This window comes from Larimichthys crocea, chromosome I (assembly GCF_000972845.2).
Source record: "Larimichthys crocea isolate SSNF chromosome I, L_crocea_2.0, whole genome shotgun sequence".
Taxonomy (NCBI): Eukaryota; Metazoa; Chordata; class Actinopteri; family Sciaenidae; genus Larimichthys; species Larimichthys crocea.
Genome location: NC_040011.1, coordinates 34,379,700 through 34,403,035, shown reverse-complemented (window position 1 = coordinate 34,403,035; position 23,336 = coordinate 34,379,700). Strand labels below are relative to the sequence as shown.

Genomic DNA, 23,336 nt, shown 5'->3' with positions numbered 1-23,336 from the left:
TCTTTTTGGGTTACACGAGGTCACGTGTGAGCCTTGTGGTCCTCTGCAGTATTAATTGTTTGTCTTTGACTAGGTGCCACCATATCTCAACACTGTGGTGGCCAGGGTCGAAGAGGCCTGTTGCTGCATTCCTAGACATAATAGATAGCTAATTGTTGACGTTCCATTAGCATGAACAGACAACAGTGTCTCCAGACTAGAATGTGTTGAAGGTGAACACGAACTATTTTGGGCGTAAAGTATTTGTGGCGTCATCTATGAGGGTTTAAAGTGTGACCACCAGCATGAGTTCATCAGAATGCGAGACCGACTCAAGCACTTCAGGTGTACTTTGAGAGTGTCTCTAGTTCTCCTTGGCCAAGCGTCAATAAATAATACAGCATAAGACATCAGAGGCTCCTGAACACTTTCTTCCCTCCTGACTTCACCATTGACCTTTGACTTCAGCAATTTCTCCACAACAATTGGCGTCACGAACAGGATTTCAACAGAACAAAGACGTGGTAAGTGCAAAGTTTTATTACTATGCCTTACCATGTCTGCGTTTGACGAAATCATAAAAAAACTATGTGTTTATTTAATCTGCCTGGAATATAAAAACATCTAAGACCCACCAGGGGGTCAGGAGCTTCAATGTCTTGGGGACAATGTCCTGGCTGAAACCTCTGGCGTTGTTTGGAATGTATGTGTCATACAAATATCCCAGTTAGATGTTCAATTCGGCATATTGATTAAAGTGAGAAATCAAGAAAGCTGACAATGTTGTAAAAAAACAACTTTAAAAAATAAAAGGAGCTGTAACAATAATTGATTACAGAGCAGTGTACAGTGTGTGGATCTGATGGGGGGCAGGTTGGGTTTATGACCAACTGCATTGCCACTACGTGGCTGTTTCCAGGGCAGTTTCGGGCTGCACTCGGCACAGAGAGACCCACCTGAGGTTTAAACTATAGAAAAGACATTTTCACCTCAGATCACCACTGCTGTAGTTAGAAAGGTGTGGAGACTGACCTTTGATGCTGCTGTATGTGGTTTAAAATCTGTTTGTCTGTATGTGTAATGTCCTACTGCGCAAGCGAAAATGGGTAATGATCTGTCCAAAACAGTAGACAAATCTGAAAATATGCAAACTGACTCAGCAAAGGCTAAATCAAAGACGAAATATTTTTCTTTAAAAAAAACAACCAATGTGAAATTAGATGGTCAACCTGTCATTGATAAGCAGTGTGCTAAAACAAACACACACACACACATCTGACCAGGCATCACAGTTTAAGGCGATGTTTTCTGTTGGAATTGTCGGTAGACTGGAAGGATGAGATTTCGTGTCTCCGTTCACTTCTCTTTTGTGTGAATGGATGAATAGCATCTGACCGTATGAGGGAATATTTGAGAAAGAAAAGCTGCTAATGGCTGAGATAAATGTTAACCCTAATGGTGGAAATCCATCCTGTGAGTCCAGATCCATCCAATAATGTATGCAAGTGTGGTTGACTGGTCTGTAAAAAGATGTATTGGTGGTGTGAGAGTGAGTGACAAAAGCTGCAAGTTTGAATCCAGTGACTTAAAAAGGTAACTGATCTAAGTGCCAAATGTGTCAATGCAAGTACTAGAAGCTAAGTTGCAAACTAGAGCTTTAGAAATGGCTAAGATAAAGCAGCGACATGTTGATAATTTGGAAAATTGTGCAAAAGCTATGATGTATGGCTGGGCAAAGCACCAAGCCAAGATTCTCGCTCCCCATGATTTGTTGAGTATTTTAGCCAAGGTCGGGATAACACTGTTGGAACAACAAAAAAACAATGGAAAAGCGCTCTTCGTCTTTCTGCAACTTTTAAATACAAGGCCCTCTTGCAATGCAATGATACTGTAGATGAACAACCAAGCACATCACAAACTAAGGCAGAGGATGAACTTTTCCTACTAACAGCTACAGTAGTGAATTAGAAAGGAAAGTCAAGATTATGCACAGACAGGAGAAGGAAGACAGCAGACAGTCTAATGAGTCAGATTTAGAAGGAGAAGGAGCCAGACCCAGAGAGGAGGAGCCTTACACAGACCTTAGTGACGAGGAAGTGCAGATTGTAAAGCCAAAACAAAACAACATCTCTGCTCTTCCTCTTCAAGGATTATACTGTTAAAGATAGCTCTGTTCAACTTCATTTAAAAAGTAACCTTTTTACTTAAATTGTCATAGGATATAGGTTATTTCTACTGCAAAGAAAAAAATGTTTCAAGTGTTTGAAGTTAAGTATTGTAACAATCATCGCATACTATTTTGGTGTAGTACAATCTTCTTTAAACTTGATTAACACGTTTCAACTTGATGAATATGTTTCGCACACTTTAAATCAACTCAGAATCAACTTCAACTCCAATCATTGTGCTCAAATAATAATAGAAATAACTGTATAAGTCAAGCTAAAAAATCAAACTGACTCTACTACAAAGCACACTTTGTTTACGCTACTACATAAATGCCTAAATCTGATGTTATACTCGATTAGGCAGACGAGAAACACAGAGGCACATAGGAAAATAACTTTCCCCCTGCCTCTGAAGTGTCAAAAAACCAAACAAAAAAAAAAACAAATGTGGCAGCTGCTTGTAAACTGTCATTAACTGACAGACCCAAGACTGAAAGGCAACTATGAACAAAGCAATGGCTTTGTACAGGAATGAGGTTTTCACTTTTAATAAACCTGTCTCCAGCCTAAAGCAGATGATTCAGTATGCACCACAGGAAAGTGGTCAACACCAAAACACAGTAATTATCAATAGGAATGGCCGTCGTCGGAACTGACCCAGTAACCAAAGCTACTACATCATTTCCGGCTCTACCCGCTCCACAAGCGACTACGTCATTTCCTGCTCTTCCAGCCCCACCCACACAAGCTGCTTACATGCAGCCAACATTTTACAATCAAGCATAGGGAGGCCATGGAGGGGCGGGATCAAAACAACCATTTCATATTCAAGCTGCAACTATTCAACTTTCTAGTAATCCCGCCGAAGACCCGATGATGCCCGTTCAAGTTAATGGAAATACCGTTGAAATTTTGGTAGATAGTGGGGCAACTATTTCTACTGTAAAAACTGCAGAGCATGTATGCACACCTACATCCAACTTTATCACCACTGTAGGCGTTCCGGGGTTCCCATTGCGGAACTGTTATCTCAGAGGACGAAAATAACAGTTGAAGGCTCTGAAGTGATGCATTCTTTTCTGATATCTGATAAAAGCACAATTCATCTCATGGGGAGGGATCTGCTTTGTAAACTGCATGCTACTATTCAGTGCACCCCGGATGGATTGTTTTTGACCCTCCCTGATGAAAAAGCCGCTCTAGCATTTCAGTTTTTGCAGAGTACGGAAGACAGTTTGTATTGCTGGGAATTGATAGGTTTTAATATGCTTCCCAGTTTCACTGTTTCAGATATTCAGAAAATCGCCAAATCATCTCCAGCATGTGCAACATTGATGTCTACAATGAGGCCTCTTTTGCATTGTCATTGTACTGCAGCATTTAACCCTTCTGAGCAGTATAAACAATTGGTTTCCAGGTTTTTAAATAAACAAGAGGGGTTAGAATGTGAACAATGTTTGTTTGTTGGTCCGCAGGGATGTGCCATACCAGTCCAACTATCTAGTGAACAGCAGAGGTTGTTTAATGTTGAAAATTCATATCCACATATCGTTGTGGTCGTCACACCTGGCTGTGAGCTGAAACACCTTGGACACATGGTGGCTCAGTGCCAGGCATTGAGAGAAGCTGTACCAGCTTCTCAACACCAAACAGTAACATATTTAGCGGAGGAACTGTATATGTTGTCTTTAGATGAACATATGCAATTACCGATGTCTACATTTGTTACTCACCAGCCGCCTCTTCCCACACAGTATGGACCTCCTTCTGAATTGTCTGAGGTTCCACCTATTTTGTGGGCTAAACATAAAAATCATGTGGGTTTTGTAAATTCGGCTCCGCCACATAAAGTCACACTTAAGCCTAATGCTAAGCTACCTATGATTAGACAATACAATTTGCCTCACAGAGCTGTAGTAGGAATTGAAAGTGTTATTCAGTCTCTATTGGATCAAGACGTGCTAGTTCAAACCACCAGCCCATGTAACACTCCCATTTTACCAATTCCCAAAGCAAATCGCCCTGATGAATGGTGGTTCGTGCAGGACCTGCAAGCGATTAATAATATAGTGGTACCTGCAGCTCCAATTGTGCCTGACACCAATTAGATTTTAGCTTCTTTACCACCTAACTCCACGCACTACACAGTCGTTGATCTGAGTTCTGCATTTTTCTCGATACCGTTGCATCCAGATAGCCAGTATCTGTTCGCATTTACATTCAAAGGTAAGCAATACACTTGGCGACGGTTGCCGCAGGGTTTTGTCGAGAGTCCAACGGTGTATGCAGCGGCAGTAAAAAGAGATCTAGATGGGCTCCACCTGCCAGGGGGCTCCACTCTCTTGCAGTACGCTGATGACCTCCTAATAGCTTCTCCATCAAAAGAAGCTTGCCACACAGACTCTATCTTGCTGCTACAGAGACTGGCCGAGTGTGGTCACAGAGCGTCGCTGGCAAAGTTGCAGTTCTGTCGACCAGAGGTGACGTATTTGGGTCATGTTCTGAAGGATGGACAACGCCTTTTGTCACCGGAGAGGGTGAAACTGCTAGTTAACATGCCTCCCCCACAAACAAGAAACAAATGCTCTCTTTTCTGGGGATGGCTAATTACTGCAGACACTGGATTTTTGAATATGCAACTATGGACTCTGTTTTGCGAGCCACCACACTGCAATCAGCTCCACCCGTGGTACAGTGGACTGAGGAAATGCACAAAGCCTTTCAAGATCTGAAAAATGCTCTCACAATGGCTCCAGCGTTGGGTTTGCCTGACTATCATCAGCCGTTCCATCTACATGTGCATGAGAGAGATGGCTTCACCACTGGTATTCTGGTACAGAAACATGGTTCTCATTATCGTCCTGTTGCATACTACTCCTCTCGACTGACCCCTGTAGTTCTCGGTATGCCAGGTTGTTTAAGAGCAGTGGCCGCTGTTGCCATTTTGATCGACAAATCTTCTCCCATTGTACTGGCTCATGACTGTGTCGTGCACATTCCACATGCAGTATTACACATTTTGAACACATCTGCAACACAACACATGACAGCAGCACGTCGCTCAGGTTACGAGCAATAATTCTTTCAGTCCCCCCATAACTTAAAGCGCTCCTCCAATAAATCCACTACTCTGCTACCATTGATTGATACACGATGATGAGCATGACTGTACCGCCCTTTGAAATGTGCACATCTCCGAGACCAGATCTGCTGAAAACCCACCTATACCATATTTGATATGGTTCTTTATTACTGATGGTTCGGCTACAGACCATCTGACAACGTACATTTGGCTTGGTATGCAGTAGTAAATGATTTTGAAGTTATTGAAGCAGGATCTTTGCCTCATGGACTTCAGCCCAAGCAGCTGAGTTGTTGCTCTTAGTAGAGCCTGCATACTTGCTTCTGGTAAAGTTGTCACTATCTACACTGACTCGCGATACGCATTCGGCGCTGCGATGACTTTGGCACATTATGGAAAATGAGAGGTTTTGTTCTGTCCTCTGGTACAGCATACAGCATCACGCGTGTAAATGATCTATTAGAGGCTATTTTGCGCCCGTCAGCTCGCGATTATAAAATGTGCAGCCCCCACTAAAGAAATTATTCCTGTTTCACGAGGAAATGCAATGGCTGATACTGCCGCCAAACAAGCCGCACTTTCCTCCTCCTCCATGATCCATCCATATCACACAACAACCGTCCAATCCAAATCACGTACTTCCGCTATTGTGGCGTGAAAATGCAAAATCACGCTGATGGACAGGGAGAGAATCTTTGGTGTGTAAAGGTTGTGCAGTTGATTTGGAGTCTGGCTTGTGGCTCCACCGGATGGGCGACTAGTTGCCCAAGGCTCTCCTACATGTCTTGGCATGTGTGGCACATGGACCAAACACATGTCGGAAGAGGGGATAAATGTGTATTCGTTCACAATGGTTTGCACCAGGCATTACACAAGTCTCACAACACTGTGACAGTTGTATGACGTGTCCAACAAACCAGAAAGAGAATAGCACAGTGAAGCATGACCACCCTGGAACCTCCACACGGTCCCTTTGTAAATTGCAAATAGACTTTGTACATATGCCAAGTTGTTCAAGGCTACAATATTTGTTAGTTGTGACAGATCGATTCTCAAAATGGTTGGGGCTTTGCGACAGGAAAAAAAGAGGCTCAACAGTTTTTAGTTGTCTTCTAAAAGAGGTGATCCCTAGGTTGGAGTGCCACAGGGATAGTAGTGACAGAGGTCCGGCTTTTGTTATCAGAATAACGCAGGGTCTGTCAGATTATCTTTGGGTTCAAGTGGCAGTTACATGTTCCATATGACCCACAAAGTTCTGGTCAAGTTGAGAGAATGAACGCAACTATCAAAGATCGGTTGACCAAAACAGTGCCTGACAACAGGCCTTAAATGGCCTGATTGCACTGCCTATTGTGGTGATTCCATCCGAAGCGCACCAAGCGCAACAACAGGACTAAGTCAAATCAAATCAAATCAATTTATTTTTGTATAGCCCAAAGTCAAAAGTACATTTGCTCAGAGGGCTTTACCATCTGTACAGGGAGTGACACCCTCTGTCCTTCAGACCCTCGGTTCGAGTGGGAAAAACTTGCCCACAAAAACCCTTTTAACAGGGAAAAAAAATGTGGAAGAACCTCAGGAAGAGCCACAGAGGAGGGATCCCTCTCCAGGACGACAGACGTGCAATGGATGTCACGTGTAGGACAAAATCAACACAAATATTGTACAATGACTGATAAAATGACAATGATTATAATGAATGATAAAAATGTTCAAGTATAGTAATGGTAGTAATAATGACAGTAATATATGTAGTGGGCGTCATGCAGGATCACAGCAGCAGCCACGATCCCGAGAACTGCTGGACGACAGAGCACAGAGAAACCGGGGAAGTTTGGTTAGTAACATGCATTAATGAGACATGTCCACGATGGGAGATATGGAGAGATATGGAGAGATATAGAGTATAGATATATATATATAGAGAGAGTGAGATATAGAGAAATATAGAGTATATATATATATATATATATATATATATATATATATTATATAGAGAGAGACGAGAGAAGAAGAGAGAGAGAGAGAGAGGAGGAGAGGAGGGATGAGAGAGAGAGAAGAGAGAGAGAGATTTAGAGAGAGAGGAGAGATGAGAGAGAGAGTGGAGGAGAGAGGGAGAGACGAGAGAGAGAAGTTTTCGGTAAGGAGATGTGTACATCTTCAACCACTACCGTGCCTGGCTAGCATAACCCTCGGTGGGTCCCCGGCAGTGTAATCCTATGGGCAGCATAAAACTAGGGATGACCTGGCCAGCCTTAACAAAGGCTTTCTCAAAACGGAAAGTCTTAAGTCTATTCTTAAAGGTGTTGACCGTGTCTGCCTCCCGAACCCAGAAAGGTAGTTTGTTCCACAGAAGAGGAGCCTGATAGCTGAAAGCTCTGGCTCCCAATCTACTTTTGGAAACTATAGGAACCACAAGGAACCCAGCGTCCTGAGAGCGCAGTGTTCTAGAGGGGTAATAAGGTATTATGAGCTCTTTTAGATAAGATGGTGCCTGACCATGAAGAGCTTTGTAAGTAAGGAGAAGAATTTTAAATTCTATTCTAGATTTAAGTCCTCATGAGGTGTTAATGGGGAGACCAATGTCCACAGGGATAAGTCCCCCTTTGACACCACACAAAACTTCTCTGCTTTGGACGGATGAGTTTATGGCTGAATATGTAAAAAGATTAACTGACGTTTTGAATTTTATCATTACAGGTGTCTGAATGGCTCACGAAACCATCAGAGGAACCAATTGATCCTTTTAATGACGGAAATTTTGTATTAATCAAATATCTAAAAAAAATGTTTTTGTCTCCCAGGTGGAACCAGGTGTTGGTGACAATGAGGACTTGTATTTCCTGCGCTTTAACCAAACTGCCTATTAACCAAACTAACCAAACTGTTAACCCTGTTATGTTTGAGTGTCCAATTGACAGATGTGATGACTGTTATATTGTTCACCCCCTGACTTTCTCTCAAGGTAAATGGTCGTGGACAATGCATAACAAAGCTCTGATTAAGACAGTGCTGAGTGTACCCAGGTAATGAAGGTAACATTCACAGCTGCTGTACCTTTGACTGAACCTCTGTGGTGTTTCACTAAACAGCCATTGAAAAGTTATCCTGATTATAAACTGTGGGCTGTTAATTGCCGAGATGTTCCAGGGGAGGTGCAGAGCGGTAAGATCTGTACTATGGTGAAACTGATAAGGGTGACAGTTTTCTATATACTGGTCAATTTTCTTCCATAAATACACTTGAGGCAGTCAAACCTAAATCAACAAGGCGTGATGGAGGTACAGGTGAAGTTTCTCAAACTCTAGTGCAAAAAACAAATTCGGCCTTCAGTCTAATGAATGATTATGCTTGCGATCGTAATCTCAGTAACTGTTGGCTATGTCAAAATATGCCTTCGTCCATACACTCACCAATGTCACATCCAATTCCATTCACTAGAGCGGATTATAAAGTGTTCAACTGGAATGATTTGGCCACGAGATTTGAAGATGAAGCAGATGAGTGCTATACTTCTGCCTACCCTGTAGTCTCCACATGATACTGAAATTGCCTTATACATTGCTAAAACAGTCAATGAACAGTACCTACTGAGCAGTTTCAGTTATACTACAACTTTTCGCATTTATCATACACAAAAGTATCTAAAATTAGGTTTTGAATATAGAGTTTAAATAGTTCCGGTCCAAACAAACTGTTCAAAACCTCTTGGAAACCAGGTGTGTGTGTACGCCCAGAGGTTGCCAATCCAGTGGGTAAGCGGTATTATGATTTTGAAGGTTTTGAGGAAAGGATTCAAGGCTTTGGCCTGGATGATCTTTCTCTTGGGGAAGTTGGTGAAGAGGAGACCTATGGTCTGTAAATGTATGGTGTCTGTGGAGCAACAGGGGGTTAAGTGGATGAATAAAAACAAATAAAATTGAGAAGAAATATTTTCTATCTTCGGGGATAAAATCAGTTTTCTGTGTGTTCCATTTTAGGTCAACTTTATGTGATAATTCTGGCTTTACTGGTTGTTTAGTATTCTAAGAGATGTGATTTTTAATCATTTTGCCATTTTATGAATCAGTTTTAAAATCAATTTTCAGTGATGGTTTTCACAGTAATGTAATACATGTTTAAAAGTTCAAAGTTACAATTATGTTATGATGATATGCAACTGATGGATAACGACTGTTCATGGAAATATTCTACAAAGATGGACTCCACGCCACCATGCATCGTATGTGCTAGTAACCTCTCCATGGTGGTGACCCTCAACTGTACATAATGTACATGGGTCGAAGATTTTGCAATGTCTTGATTTCAACGATGATTGTTGTGAGAGAGAAGAAATTTGCTCTAAAAATGTTAAATCAATTGTTTTATGGAACCCCTTCTAATTGCTAGGGTTTTATCTACTAGGTGAAATAATAAATCTGATCTTGCTCCTCTCCCAGTGGCATATTTGCACATGATCTGTGACCTCCCTGATGACCTTCTTTAACACCTTGGTGTTGTAGGGGATCCTCGCTAGCTTAAAGGCCCTTGTTGACCTGAAAGTGGAACTCACATATCATGGGAATGGGATGATGGGGTACATAAGAGGGGTTCTTAAGGTTTTTCACTGATTGTATGAATTAATCTAAACCAACTGCTTTGTTTGACAGATGATTTTTATGGATGGCCTTTTGAATAACTCTGTGTGATTACAAATGTTTTATAATGTTTGTGTCAATCCCATTCTGACTGTACTCCCTGGTGGTCTCTAAATTTGGTAATTATTATTATTCGGTAGTTAGATTGATCTTATGATCAATAAGAGGGGATTGTTATGGAATTTTCTCTTTTTGGGTTACACAAGGTCACGTGTGAGCCTTGTGGTCCTCTGCAGTATTAATTGTTTGTCTTTGACTAGGTGCCACCATATCTCAACACTGTGGTGGCCAGGGTCGAAGAGGCCTATTGCTGCATTCCTAGACATAATAGATAGCTAATGGTTGACGTTCCATTAGCATGAACAGACAACAGTGTCTCCAGACTAGAATGTGTTGAAGGTGAGCACGAACATGGGTAAATGCATTCCCATTTGACTATTTTGGGCGTAAAGTATTTGTGGCGTCATCTATGAGGGTTTAAAGTGTGACCACCAGCATGAGTTCATCAGAATGCGAGACCGACTCAAGCACTTCAGGTGTTCTTTGAGAGTGTCTCTAGTTCTCCTTGGCCAAGCATCAATAAATAATACAGCATAAGACATCAGAGGCTCCTGAACACTTTCTTCCCTCCTGACTTCACCATTGACCTTTGACTTCAGCAATTTCTCCACAACACTGATTTTTTGTCCCAGTCCGCCCCTGACAGTGTCCCAACTTTTTTGGAATTAGGGTTGAAAGTTATATTTGACTTATCTCTTGAGATCAGGTCTAAGCCATACTCTTTATAATATTATTTACAAAGACCCAACAATTTCCACTATGAACAAGGACTTGGTGACAGTGGCAAGAAAAAAAAAAACTTCCTTTTAACAGGCAGAAAAGATACAGAGAGCCACAGCTCCATTGAGCCATGTATGTCTCAATCTAGGTCTGTCAGCCTGGCTACAGTGCTGAAAAGAAACCTGGGGTTATTTTCCTTTATTAATGATGTGATACTAGTAGGCTGCTCTGGCTTCTGGCACAGAGAGCCTTCCTGTACTATATGTTTACAGACTATATGAGATTCTTCCAAATTGGTAGAACACCATTTGCTTTCAAATGTACACACCTTTTCACCAGTTAGATCACTTTTCTTTCCCAGCTCTCTCCTCACATACCTGTGTGTGTATGTGTGTGTGTCCAGAGCGAGGTCTTCCCTGAGCCCATGTTCACCTGGTCCAAGGTCGGTGGGCGTCTGCTGGATGGCAGTGAGGAGCATGATGGAAGAGAACTTGTCCTGGAGAGGGTTCCCGCTGAGCTTAATGGATCTATGTTCCGCTGTACAGCCGAGAATCCTCTGGGCTCCACAGACACCCACACTCGCCTAATTGTGTTCGGTGCGTATATTCTAATCATAATCACTCATAATCATCATGTTCATTGTACTCACATGATATGTTTTGGTAACCCTTTCTATGAAGACCACATCTATAGTTATGGAGGCATTCATAGCGTGGGTTCTTACCAGGTACTCCAGCTTCTTCCCACTGTCCAAAGACATGCAGAGACATTGGTGACTAAATTAATCCTAGGTGTGAGTGTGAGGGGTTGTTTGTCTTTACATGCCCTGTGGTGATGCACCACACCTCTCGCCCAAAGTCAGCTGATCGGCTCATCCCATCGTGACCCTGCTCCACTGTGCCACCCAGGAATTAAACATTAAACTGTTAAACTGTTACATGTTTTTTATTCTGTATTTTTCCAGATAACCCAAGATTGAAGAAGGGAAAAGAGCATTTTGTTGGTAGGTCACTCCACTTTTCAACTTCTCATTCTCAGAATGTGCTTTCCTGTGCAGTTTGAGCATTTCGAACACTTGTTAAAAACAGTAGAAACATTGTAAACATGAATTTGAGCCTCACTATAAATAACTATAAAATAAATAATCACACAAATGAATAATGTCAAATCTATGAATTAAACTGTTATTTGAAAAAATAATTGTAGATTGTTGAAACTCAACTCATTTAAATGTTATTTCATCATTTTATTATTTTTCAAGTGTTAAGTGAGTTTTATTTTATATGACATTTGAATTTCAGAAAGCTTTCAAAATCATCAATAATAATACTTTGATTTCGGCCATTTTTCTCCTGTTCCACCCGCTCCCCTTTCAACTACTTGCCTCTAGCAAGAATGTCAATGTTATTCTACATGAACTAATTGAGCTGCAGTTAACACCTTTCAACATCATTCCATCTTTCCGTTTAGCTTAACAGGGCAGCACATGGTTTTGCTGAGCACATTTGTTGATGATAAAAACAAAAAATATGAACTCATGCTTTCATCATGGTTCAGTTGCAGTCAGTATGTCAGTTGTGGTATAATTTGTAATGACATGAATCTATAGCAATGTTCTACATGCTATCTTGTTTCTGTGCAGCCATCAGCATAGCAGTCAATCAGTGCTCCCTCACATTCCTGTCCATGTTGCTGGCCCTGAGCTTTACCTGTGAGCTGACGTGATCCAAGCCCCTGCAGCTCCTCCGAACAAGCACTACCACCCATGTCTACCTGAGACACCTGCTCTTTGATGATCCCCTGGCAGTAGCTATAACCTTCATGCAGATGTTAGCAATAACACTAAGCGTTGCTGGAACATGAAAGATGCAGCAGGACTTCAACCCTGGGTGAGAGGACCGATACTGATTGAGACAAAAGTCCAGAAGATGTACAAAATGCAGCCACATTGTGAGCAATGTGTGTGTGTGTGTGTGTGTGTGTGTGTATATATATATATATATATATATATATATATCTATATATATATCTATATCTATATATATATATTATGGCTGTCAATCGATTAAAAAAATTAACTAATTAATCGCAAAAATTTCTGTAATTAATCCCGATTAATCGCGATTAATTTATCAATAAAAGTATTAATAAATTAATTGCATTTTTCTGAAACTGAAGCTTATAATGAATATGTATTTATGTAAAATGATCAAATTAATGTAGAATAAACACAGAGATGGTATATTTAAATTCATTCATTTTATTGGCTTAAGGTGCACATATGCACAGTGCAAATAGAAAAAAGCCGGAATGAGGAAATATACTGACGAGTGGCACACTCCTGTAGTGTAGACTGGCGAGGTCCTGTGGAGGTAATTTCAGCAGGGTGTTTTCTTTGAGGTGATATGTTAAAGTCGTGTTACTTCTGTGGAATTTAAATTCGTTCCCCCTAAAAGTCCGTCCTTAACCATCTTTCCGCCATAGACTCTCCTTTAGTTAGGATAGATCAAAGGCATATAGACTCTCCTTTAGTTAGGATAGATCAAAGACATATATACATAGACTCTCCTTTAGTTAGGATAGATCAAAGACATATACATAGACGCCTCATTGAGCAGGTTAGTCCGTTGCTGCGATACGCGCACCATATTGGATGTGGCAGATCTGCCCGTAAACTAATACAAGCAGGGCCGGTTTTAGCTATGGGCAATGTAGGCGACCGCCCAGGGCGCAGTCTCCGTGAGGGCTTTAAGTTAATGCCTCTTATACACCCATTCACACACACTAATATATCTGGGAAAAAAGCTCTACTTTGCCACATACAAAATGGCGGCGACGTCGACGTACGAGTCAGCGTTCAAAAAGGTTATGGGTCAGCCGCCACCGGAAGTAAACAAAACCGCGTTAATTGCGTTAATTTTTTTTTACGCGTTAATTGTTTAAAATTAATCGACAAAATTAGCACTAATATATATACAGGGTTTGTGGAATGACTCCTAGGCTGGCCATAGTAAGTGCAGGACTGTGGTTAAGAAGTACAATCCAAGTAAGGTTTCCTGTCCAAAACAGAATGACAGCTCCTAAAAAGAAGTCTTTAGTTAATACAAAGGATACATTTAACATTTATTATTAACAACATTAAAAACATTTATGTACTGTATTTTGTTATGAGGGTGATACTGTTGTTTTAACTGGATAGAAGAAATCTATATTTATGGATCAGATTAAGGACTTCTGTAAATTTTGAAACTACAATGGTGCTTTGCCTTAAATGTTGCTACCACAAGGGACAGCAACTTCCTTTGGTAGGAGATAAGAAAGGAGGCACTGAGGCACCTTCCCTTAGCATAATAATTTAAACAGCTCTTATGATGGCAGCCACTGAGATACTTCAGGGTCACCTCATTAAGTTTGGAACCCTCTGGCGCAAAAACAAACAACTCCTCTAGTACATTGCAAGAAGCAATGTTACAATAATAAAGACAGACAGATGCATGTGAAAGTGGTGAAGGCCTGTTACAGGGTTCCCACACCTTTTTCATGAACAAATTCAAGCACTTTTCAAGCACCTTCAAGCACCAGTTTTTCCATTTTTCCAGCACCTTTAAATAGGTAGCCTACTAGTTGTGTTTGCCATGATGGTCATGGGAAGCGCAGCGGTGCCACTGTATGGCATAATAATATGGGTCTAATTAGCATTATTTCATATGGTGGTAGATTGACTGTTTTGATTTTTAACTAATTGTGAATTGGCTTGTATTCTCAGCTTGTGAGCGGTGTATTGTGTAACTGCCATAGCGCAATAACAGTGACAAATGCCTGAAGGGGGCTAAAGTATGTCTATCAGCAGACGAGTAATTTCTTTTCAGTGTGTGGAAACCTTTCACAGCAAGGACCATCACACAGACCCAATCCACACTTACTGCCCCTGTCCATTAACAAGATACATGCTAGTGCTACCAGTATGCTTTGCTTTGTACCAGCCCCAGGAAGACAAAATACAGACAAGAGACACAAGTTTTGCAGCAAGTATATTAGATTGAGGCTACTGTGCCATTACAGCAGTATTAGTGCTGTTTTAGTACAAAACAAATGTTTTAAAAAATGATTATTATTACCACTATTATCAGTTATTTTATGAATACTGTTAATAATAATAACAACAACCATAAAAATAAATATGCATGATACATTTTCATAACACATTCTTGTAACTTTTGCTGTCAACCAAACCCACCCATCTGCTACCAATAAAATCACCTCAAAATATCTGTAAAATATCCAGTCACATCTATTGCTACAGTAGCTAGACGGTTATTCAGAATGTGTTTGGCAGAATGTTCGATTCAAGTCGAGTGCTTTTGACCAACTTGGTGACATCCAGACAGCCGTCGTGGACGGCAGGAGGACATAGACTGACAAAGGTGTAAAGGTGCTGGTGTCAAAACCCAGCAATGAACTCGTTCAGTAAGAGCGGGACGTTTTATGTTGTCCTTTACCCAGTACCGTGGTGCGCAAGCAATGAACGACTGTGCAAGTGCATCTTGTCTTGACCAAAAAAAAAAAAAAAAAAAACGAACTCACGCTAACGTTTTGCAAGCTTGATTTCATACGCGGGCGAGCAACACCCTATCCCAACGCCAGGTCATTCAGAAACAAAATTAACTCAACGTTTAGCACTAATAATTTAAAGGAGTTAGCACCATGCAGGATGATGATACTTCGCACCGACTGCGTCCAGAGATCTGGTCAAACCAGAGACTGTTCATTTAGCAGATAGAACTAGCAAGTAGCTGGTCTGACTAGCTTCAGCTGCCCACAATAATTTCCGAAATTTCAGCTGCTTACAATAATGGTCGATTATATATATATATATATATATATATATATATAAAATACACACACGATATGTTACCCCAGCGCTAATACATTTCTAATACTTTTCATTTAAGGGTAGTGCTTTCATATGACTGGATAGAGCGGACTCTCCCATAGCTGGATGGAGCAGAGCTGGATGTCTTTTCTGCACACTTTGCAGTACGCCACACGAGGGGTTTGTCCACCTTTTATCCAGTCTTTGTATTTTTCCATCTCCAGCCAACGGTCGTTGAAATGACATCCACCTGGCTTGTTGCCATGCTTCGCTCAGCTCAGCCTGTTGGACGTCGTCCTGCTCCTCTTGCTCGTGAGGCAAAGACGTAGCAACGCAGTGCAATGCGTGGCAACCACCAACAGGTATCGATAGTAGTCTACTGTTATTTCTCGGCAGAACACCAAGCGAGTATGATAACTGAGTTCTGCATGTAAAGGCATCGGATCAAGCGCGTAGCCGCTTAGGAAACATTTTTGTTTTCTCTTGGTTTATTGAGATAGACATCACACAAATTTCAAGCATTTTCAAGCACTTCACAAAAAATTCAAGCATTTTCACAACCTTGAAAACACTGAATTGAAATTCAAGCATTTTCAAGGAATTCAAGCACCCGTGGGAACCCTGCTGTTACTACCCATCAGGCTGCTCAGATAGTGGTCACCTGGTCAGGGCTGTTATTCTCTGGAGTGCAGTGAAAACGTTTATTTGAGCTATCAGAAATCAACACATTGAGAACATACAGTATAGCCGGGGTTCCCAACCCGCGGACCGGGGTCCGGATCCGGACCGGATCGCCATATCATCCGGACCCGAGATTAATTGTAGAATTTTTTTTTTTTTTTTTTGACAGGCGAGTCTATTTCATGCCGTAACATTACTTTTCCCTATCCAAGCACTGCACTGAGCAAGCATTGGAAGGTACCAACCAATCGTGTGAGAGTCATACTACCCATGTGATTCTATCTAGCCAATGAAATCGCCACCTTGAATTCAGAGCGAGGTGCTACGAGTGAGTCTCTGTACGACGACAAAACTGGCCCGCCATCAATTATATCTGGCCCGCTAGATGACGTTGATTTATTTTAATATATATATATATATATAAATATATCTTTTAAGTTTAACAATTATGTTTTAAGGCCGTAAAACCCCTAACCACACACTTTTATACACCTTATTACACGCATTTTGTACAGTACTCCCTTAATTAATCAGGACGCAGAACACACGTGCGGTTCTCACTCAGCCAATCAGGACGCAGAACGCCCCCCCCCCTCCCTCTCTAAAGATCACATTAAAAATTATTGTACTTTTCTTTTTCTTCATCTGTGTCCTTAAGGGCAGAATGATTTCTTTCTATGAACTATGTAGGATTCAGTGTCTAATTCGCTGTAAAACATTTGCTTCCAATAACTGTGTATACTACTGTGACCCAAACAACCTTACTGTAGGTCATCACATGAGATGCTTCACTTGATCTTATTTTTATCTTTTTTATTTGACCAGATTTATAAATGGTCATGTTTCTCTGCTCAAGACTTCAAAATAATAAGAGCTGAATATTATTTGTAGTGCATCTATGAAACAAATACTAAATGGATGAAGCCAACAATGATGTTATGGAACCATTATAATAGAATATTTCCTCTGGAATAAAAAGCTAAACATGAACGTCTCTCGTGTTTGATTTGAATGATCATTTTTTTTATTTTTCCTGCTCAGGATAATGGTACAGTTTTTGTAACTTCATTAACAAACAAACACACATCACACAAGTACAACAAAACACAAACATCTTAAGAGCACATTAGCAGATTAAAGTAATCTTAAATGTCCAGTGGAGGCAGAAGGGCTTTTAGTCATAAAATTGTGATGATGATGTAGATCAAGGCTGCGCAACCAAACTTGATGTCACACTACTACTGGATCATGGAATGATTGCAGGTTAATTATTGGTAAACTAATATATCTACTTTATTATTATGACTGACAATCACCCCCTGACAAATGATACAGATACATTTAGAACCTCAGTATTTATTTTAGTGAATATCATCATGATGCTAAAAGGTCATGTGTATGCAATGACAGAATACAGCAATGACTCTTCATTTGTTTTGGTTGAGTTTGGAAATAATAGGTCCAACGCAGTGAGTGGTGCAGTTGTGGTGCTTTATTTGAAGTAGTGTCTAAGTGAATGTTATTTTACAGGATCACAGATGGAGTCCAGTACCTCTCTGACTGGCCTGTCATAAAGTTCACTCCTCTTCTCAAACACAAAAACCTTATCAAACCAAAATCAAAAGCTCAAGCTTCAACACAAGTACAAACGACTGAGAGAGTGTGGTGAAGTCAATATTGCCCTTTAGGGGACAACTCAGATTAAAAAGACGTGCGGGCTCTTTGAAAAAAAAGAAAGGCTTGTTAAATGAAAGCAGAGACGCCTGGAGGTCTGTGATTGTGAAGACAGTGACAGGCAGCTCCAGTGTATCAAGGAGAGCGGCTGCATGTGCCACCCCTCCCTGTGTCAGTGCAATTCATTCTCCCCAGAATTCTAATAGCCTCTTATACACAAAATAGAATTGTAAAGGCAGTTACATTTCACATTATATCAGCTCCTGTTGTTATTCCCCATACTTCATTATTAATATAGTATGTACACTGGTTTATAGTATTGGTATGTAGCTCTATTTACATCTCTGTCTATTCACACCCGCTGCTATCAGCAGTCATATAGTCATATGTGCTTCAGATGTGTTTCTGCATATACACAGACAAGGTAACACTCCCTTGCATATGTTTTTGTCATGTACATGTGCTTTGACTATTCCCTTTACTGCACTGTGTTTTAAAGGACTGAGGCCTACAATAATCCATGAGCTAGCTTAGAAAAGTCGTGTGATCAGGACTCGAGCAGTATGCAGTCTTCATTCTCACTGGCAGGGAGCATGAGCTGCTGCTCGTAGTACAGACTCTTGGCATAGTTGATTTCTTGAGAGATTTTGATGGCGAGGCTCTCACTCTTCACGTGGACCTGTGGACAGGATTGTTACAGGATTAACAGCAGAGTGGAAACGCACGCACGCACACACACACTTATCTATTTTGAGAATTTGCACTACTCACAAAAAGTTTGGGATATTTTACTTTTGGTGAAATGTATTCCAAATGTAAAAAGTTGCTACATGCTATTTCAAACAATTTATTGAAACAGCTAACAACAGTGGTGTGTACACAACAACAAAAAATGTCAATGTCTCAGTAACTTGTCATGTGACCTTGACCATTGATCACAGCTTGACTAGACGTCTCATGCTGTTCACAAGTCAACTTATTTCAACCAGCTGACACTCTGCTGACACTCCGACCCTCTGTGACACTCTCAGTGGTAACTTCCCTCTGAGGACTTCCTGTGTGAAGGTACTGGTAGGTACTGTTGATGGATTGTTAGGTGTAGTCTTGGTGTCATGGTGGAAGAGGGCTGTTTAAATACAAACTGTCTTTGAAGCAAAACATTTAGTGGTCCATTCATGGATCACACACTTGTTGTGATTTTTAATCACCTTGTTAGAGAACAGCATGTTATGCAATGAGTACTGAAACATTGAACAGTGTATTTAAAAGTTTAGAGATGGTCAGATTAAGATCACCTGTAAAGGCTAGAGTGCATTTTAGGTACACTCTGAAATTTCATCCGAAAGCCTTTTGACTAATTCTCAGGAACTGGGGAACCAATGGAAATATTCTCAGGAACAAAACTAGGAACTAACATTTTCTGCCTTCCTGTTTTGTGTTTCCACTTTGGACTATGAAGTATGAGTGTAGTTCTTTGTATTTACTGCTGTGTCAATAGTGTCTGGAGTAAAAAACACCCAAACTGTATTTATGGAAAGACAGTATTTTGTTGTTGTAATTTGGATGATCCTAGACCAGTTGTACTATTCAGAGAAGAAAAAGAAATCAGTCCAGTGAGTATCTCACCATGGGTTTCTGGTGGGAGGGACCAGGAATGGCCACACCACTACTGGTGCTATCAGCCTTCTTGGTAAGCTGCACATATACCTTCCCATGGTCCTTAGAGACCAGGCAGTGGTACAGGTCATCGTACTTGACCTCCAGGAAGATTGCCTCACGGTCCACATAGTCCCCTGGTTTTAGGAAGTAGACCACTTTAGAGGAAATGAGGACGCAGTAGCTGTCGATGGGCTCCACAGCAATGAAACTGGTGGGGGAAACACGCAGTAAGTTTATGGAATGACAAGTAATCAACACAATGTGAAGAGTGCAGTTAAATGAGTGAGACTCACAACTCAGAATGGATGTTGTCCGTGAGGCGGAAAAGCTGCTCCTGACCATCTGCCTGTGTGGCTGAGTGTCGAGGCAGCAGACCCTGAGGTCCCTTACAGCAGCGAGGCTTCCTGACCCGCTGCACACTGAGCCTGAACAACACAGCAAGAACTCAGAAGAACACTTCACAGAAAGTACAACACACACTTCCTGTTTTACTACTGTCAAAACTGCAGATATAAGTTAAAATGTCTTTACTTTAATATTTAACACCACCATCTTTCACATTTAACATAAAATAACTGTTTGTCAAATGTTTCGTCACCTCGGGACAACAGAGACAAGTCATGAACATATCAGCAACTTTAAAGTTAATGTGTTGAACTTGTTAGAACCTGTTGCTTATTACCAAATCCAGCAGTTACAGTGCAACATCATCATTTATTTAGAGTGGTGTTTGTGTCACCTGATGAATAAAATTTTCAAAGTCCAATATTCACTCAGCTCTGTTTTTTGTCTCTACCAAGAGGGAAATATTGGGCTCTTCAGCTGTTAAAAGCTGTAGTGTGTGTTTATACAGTTTTTCTCTGAACAGTGCTCTGAGAGCAGTGAGAGAAGTAACAGTAACCAAACCCAGGTGCAGGTTAGAGCTGCAGATTCAGCTTCTAATGCTCGGCAGGTTAATCGCTATCAGAGACACCCATCACATTATTGTTGTAAAATAATATTTATGGTTTATAAAGATATTATTTATAGCCACTTTCACCAAAACAAAAAAGCCAAATAAGTGTAAGTATATGTAATACATTATTTATTATTATTAACACAATACAATTTAGTTGTAAGCCGATCTAAGTGTTTATTAATGTATTTGCTAAAAACTATACAACCTCCTGGTGGCACTCATATGTAGAGGCTGCTGTATAAACATTGGTTCAGAATGCAGGTAATAGGCTCATCCCACCTGTGGTTACTGAGACTAGCCATGTCACGGACTGTCTGTGCTGTTTCTGAGGCAAAGTCCAGAGCTCCAGCCACTGGTTTGGTCACAGTGCCAACCAGCCCTTTACCCAGTCCTGAGAAAAAGCCGCTGACTCCACCCTCTGTTTTCACCCCCTCCACTGTGGAGGTGATGATGCTTGTCATCCCTCCAATGATACCTGTGGGAATAGGTAATAGTAACTTCTCATGCACAATACGTTCACAATGGTCCTTCTCAGATGAGACACAGAGGGCAGTCAGATAAACAATGAGTAAACTATGACAGATCTGGAGCAACTATTAACAGACAGCACAGGCACAGAACGCCCTCACACAAGTAACACAAGCATGTATTGATTTCCTGTTGTTTTTCATATGTGTTCATAAAGTGGCAAAACTTCCACACAGGAACCTCTGTGTTCTTTTGTCTTCTTGTGTTCTAAGTTCTTTCTCTCAAATATTACATGTCTAATCCACTGTTTTTATCTAAAGTCATCAGTCTGCACATCTCACCACTGTCCCACTATCCAACACTGAAACTTTAAAGCAACATTATGTACGAGTTGGTGAGTGCTTCTACACCTCATACGCCTGTTATCACACTAACTTTGGGTCGAGAGGAGTGCTTAACACTTTCCGGCATAAAGTCACACACCACTTGAATCATATTTTATGGACTTTTTTATTTTTTATTTTTTTTACAGAGGTTCCTGATGGCCAGTAAACTGACTGATACCGTTTGTAGCATAGGAGCTCAGGACACAAAACAGTGTTGTGCTTAATATGGACCTGTGTGTCAATGTACACAGTGACAAAATGAAAGAGACTAAATAGGACACTGACAGAAGAAGCTAAGAAGAGAAATATAGAGAGAGAGAGAGACAGAGAGAGACAGAGAGAGAGAGAGAGAGAGAGAGAGTTAGAGCAAGAAGCCGCCACTGGACAAGAGTAAATGTGGGACTGACTTTTAGTGGTTGGTGAGAGCTTGGTGAAATAAAAGGCTGAAAGACAGACGCCGAGCTGGGCTGACTGCTGTTGGACTAGATCAGTCAGATATTAGCTGCTGCTGTGTCTGCTGTTGGTGACCTGATTGATGTTTGGCTGTTAGCAAAGTTGTCCACTCGCTAGTTTTTGATCAGAAGTAATGTAATCAGAACAAATACTAGTTTCTACACAATGTTGCTTTACACACACATACAGTTGATTACAGAGCCTGATAGAACAGCCATGTTATGTTCAGCCATAAACACTGAGCAACAATGTGAGCTGTCTTACTCAACATCCTTACACCTCATTGACTTTGACTATATAGACTGTCTATAGATGTCTATATGCATTTATCATATGTCTGCAGGTATGACAGGCATTTTGTCCATATCAGCAGCAGCAGCTTCAGTATGATAAACATCAGCTGCCTGTGTGTAAAAAATAATCAAATTACCCCCAAAATTGATTTTAGGTGTTCAGTAACTGACACCCACTAAATGATTGTTTAGCCCACTGGCTATCACTGCACAGTAATGTTTCCAGGTTGTACCATGAGCCAGTCCATGGATCCCTGCTACCAGATGCTCTCCACTGGTGGCTCCATGGTATCTGATGTACTCTCGCTCACTCTGGTGCCGGTTGTCCATGGTCTTTCCCAGCCCATCTGATAACGTTCCTGCAAACTGACACAGCGAGAAGAGAGTTACAATTCTTGCTAGAAAGCAATTTTAGAAAGCTGCTAGTCATTGGACATCTCCTTCATAAAGAATATCGAGTTATGACCAACCAGTCTGATGAGAGTGGGTGTATGTAGTTATACCGCTATCATTTTCAGATGATTAAATGAAGCCAAACAGCACTGTGATCTCTTTTTTCACTCTTTAGATAAGAGAAGCATTGATGTGTGGTGACATAGTGCTTCAAATCTGTTGTCATTGTTTTCACTCAACTCTGCACTGATAAGCCATACTGGCCACTTATGACTGTTGATAAAGTGCATCAGAAAGCATTATGAATGTATTATAATTCACTATGAATGGCCCCTAAAACTATAGATGTGGTCTTTACAGAAAGTGTTGTAAATATGTAGAACATATGTGCACTACAAAAACAGCCAAACACAATCACTTCTAGCTTAGTAGGGGCGTACCTTTGCAGCAGAATTGGATACACCATGGGTCACATTGCGTATAAGACCGCCCACGTTGCCATATTTAATGAGTTCAGACACGCCCTCAGTGACATCATTGAGGAGACCCATGGGGTTTCCCAGAAAGTCCACAGAGCCCAAGATCTGGGCTGCCTGGCTGATCAGCTCCTACAGATCCCAAAAACAGCAATGATCTGACACAAACTGGAAAGTCTACACACAACATATATGATATCTGTCCCTGTAGCAGCTCATAAGGGATTAAAATGTATTATCTTTCCATTGTAAACATATAGTTAAAATATGCAGGATTTGGACCAATGAATGAATAATGAATTATAAGATGATAAGATGATATTAAGTGAAAAAAGGAGATAACAATTGTGACTAGAAAATCACATAGAGAGTGCAG

At 40.9% G+C, this 23,336-nt stretch overlaps 2 protein-coding genes across 5 annotated transcripts in view; one reads left to right on the top strand and one right to left on the bottom strand.

The window, feature by feature from the left end:
- The first annotated feature begins 10,895 nt into the window (after nucleotides 1-10,895).
- LOC109138036 (immunoglobulin superfamily member 21) lies at nucleotides 10,896-12,567 on the top strand. Its single transcript, XM_019257163.2, has 3 exons — nucleotides 10,896-11,242; nucleotides 11,611-11,649; nucleotides 12,289-12,567. Exons 1-3 carry the CDS (start codon nucleotides 11,071-11,073, stop codon nucleotides 12,369-12,371), a joined length of 294 nt encoding a protein of 97 aa, XP_019112708.1. The 5' UTR covers nucleotides 10,896-11,070; the 3' UTR covers nucleotides 12,372-12,567.
- A 4,643-nt stretch (nucleotides 12,568-17,210) lies between these two features.
- The window catches only part of vps13d (vacuolar protein sorting 13 homolog D), a 143,620-nt gene continuing 137,494 nt past the window's right edge, over nucleotides 17,211-23,336 (bottom strand). For all 4 annotated transcript variants that reach the window (XM_027279634.1, XM_027279626.1, XM_027279623.1 and 1 more), the window contains 6 exons: nucleotides 22,925-23,092; nucleotides 22,325-22,457; nucleotides 20,771-20,966; nucleotides 19,827-19,958; nucleotides 19,501-19,741; nucleotides 17,211-18,553 (listed from right to left, as the gene is read on the bottom strand). In XM_027279634.1, coding sequence (XP_027135435.1) covers nucleotides 18,422-18,553; nucleotides 19,501-19,741; nucleotides 19,827-19,958; nucleotides 20,771-20,966; nucleotides 22,325-22,457; nucleotides 22,925-23,092 — 1,002 coding nt within the window. In that variant the 3' untranslated portion in view covers nucleotides 17,211-18,421. The remainder of the gene's footprint in view (nucleotides 18,554-19,500; nucleotides 19,742-19,826; nucleotides 19,959-20,770; nucleotides 20,967-22,324; nucleotides 22,458-22,924; nucleotides 23,093-23,336) is intronic.

What these genes read in the sequence shown, in the direction of transcription:
- LOC109138036 (XM_019257163.2), top strand. Translation starts at nt 11,071, where the DNA reads ATGTTCACCTGGTCCAAGGTCGGTGGGCGTCTGCTGGATGGCAGTGAG. An exon ending in CACTCGCCTAATTGTGTTCG is followed by an intron (nt 11,243 to 11,610) that starts GTGCGTATATTC and finishes GTATTTTTCCAG; the next exon opens with ATAACCCAAGATTGAAGAAG. An exon ending in GGGAAAAGAGCATTTTGTTG is followed by an intron (nt 11,650 to 12,288) that starts GTAGGTCACTCC and finishes GTTTCTGTGCAG; the next exon opens with CCATCAGCATAGCAGTCAAT.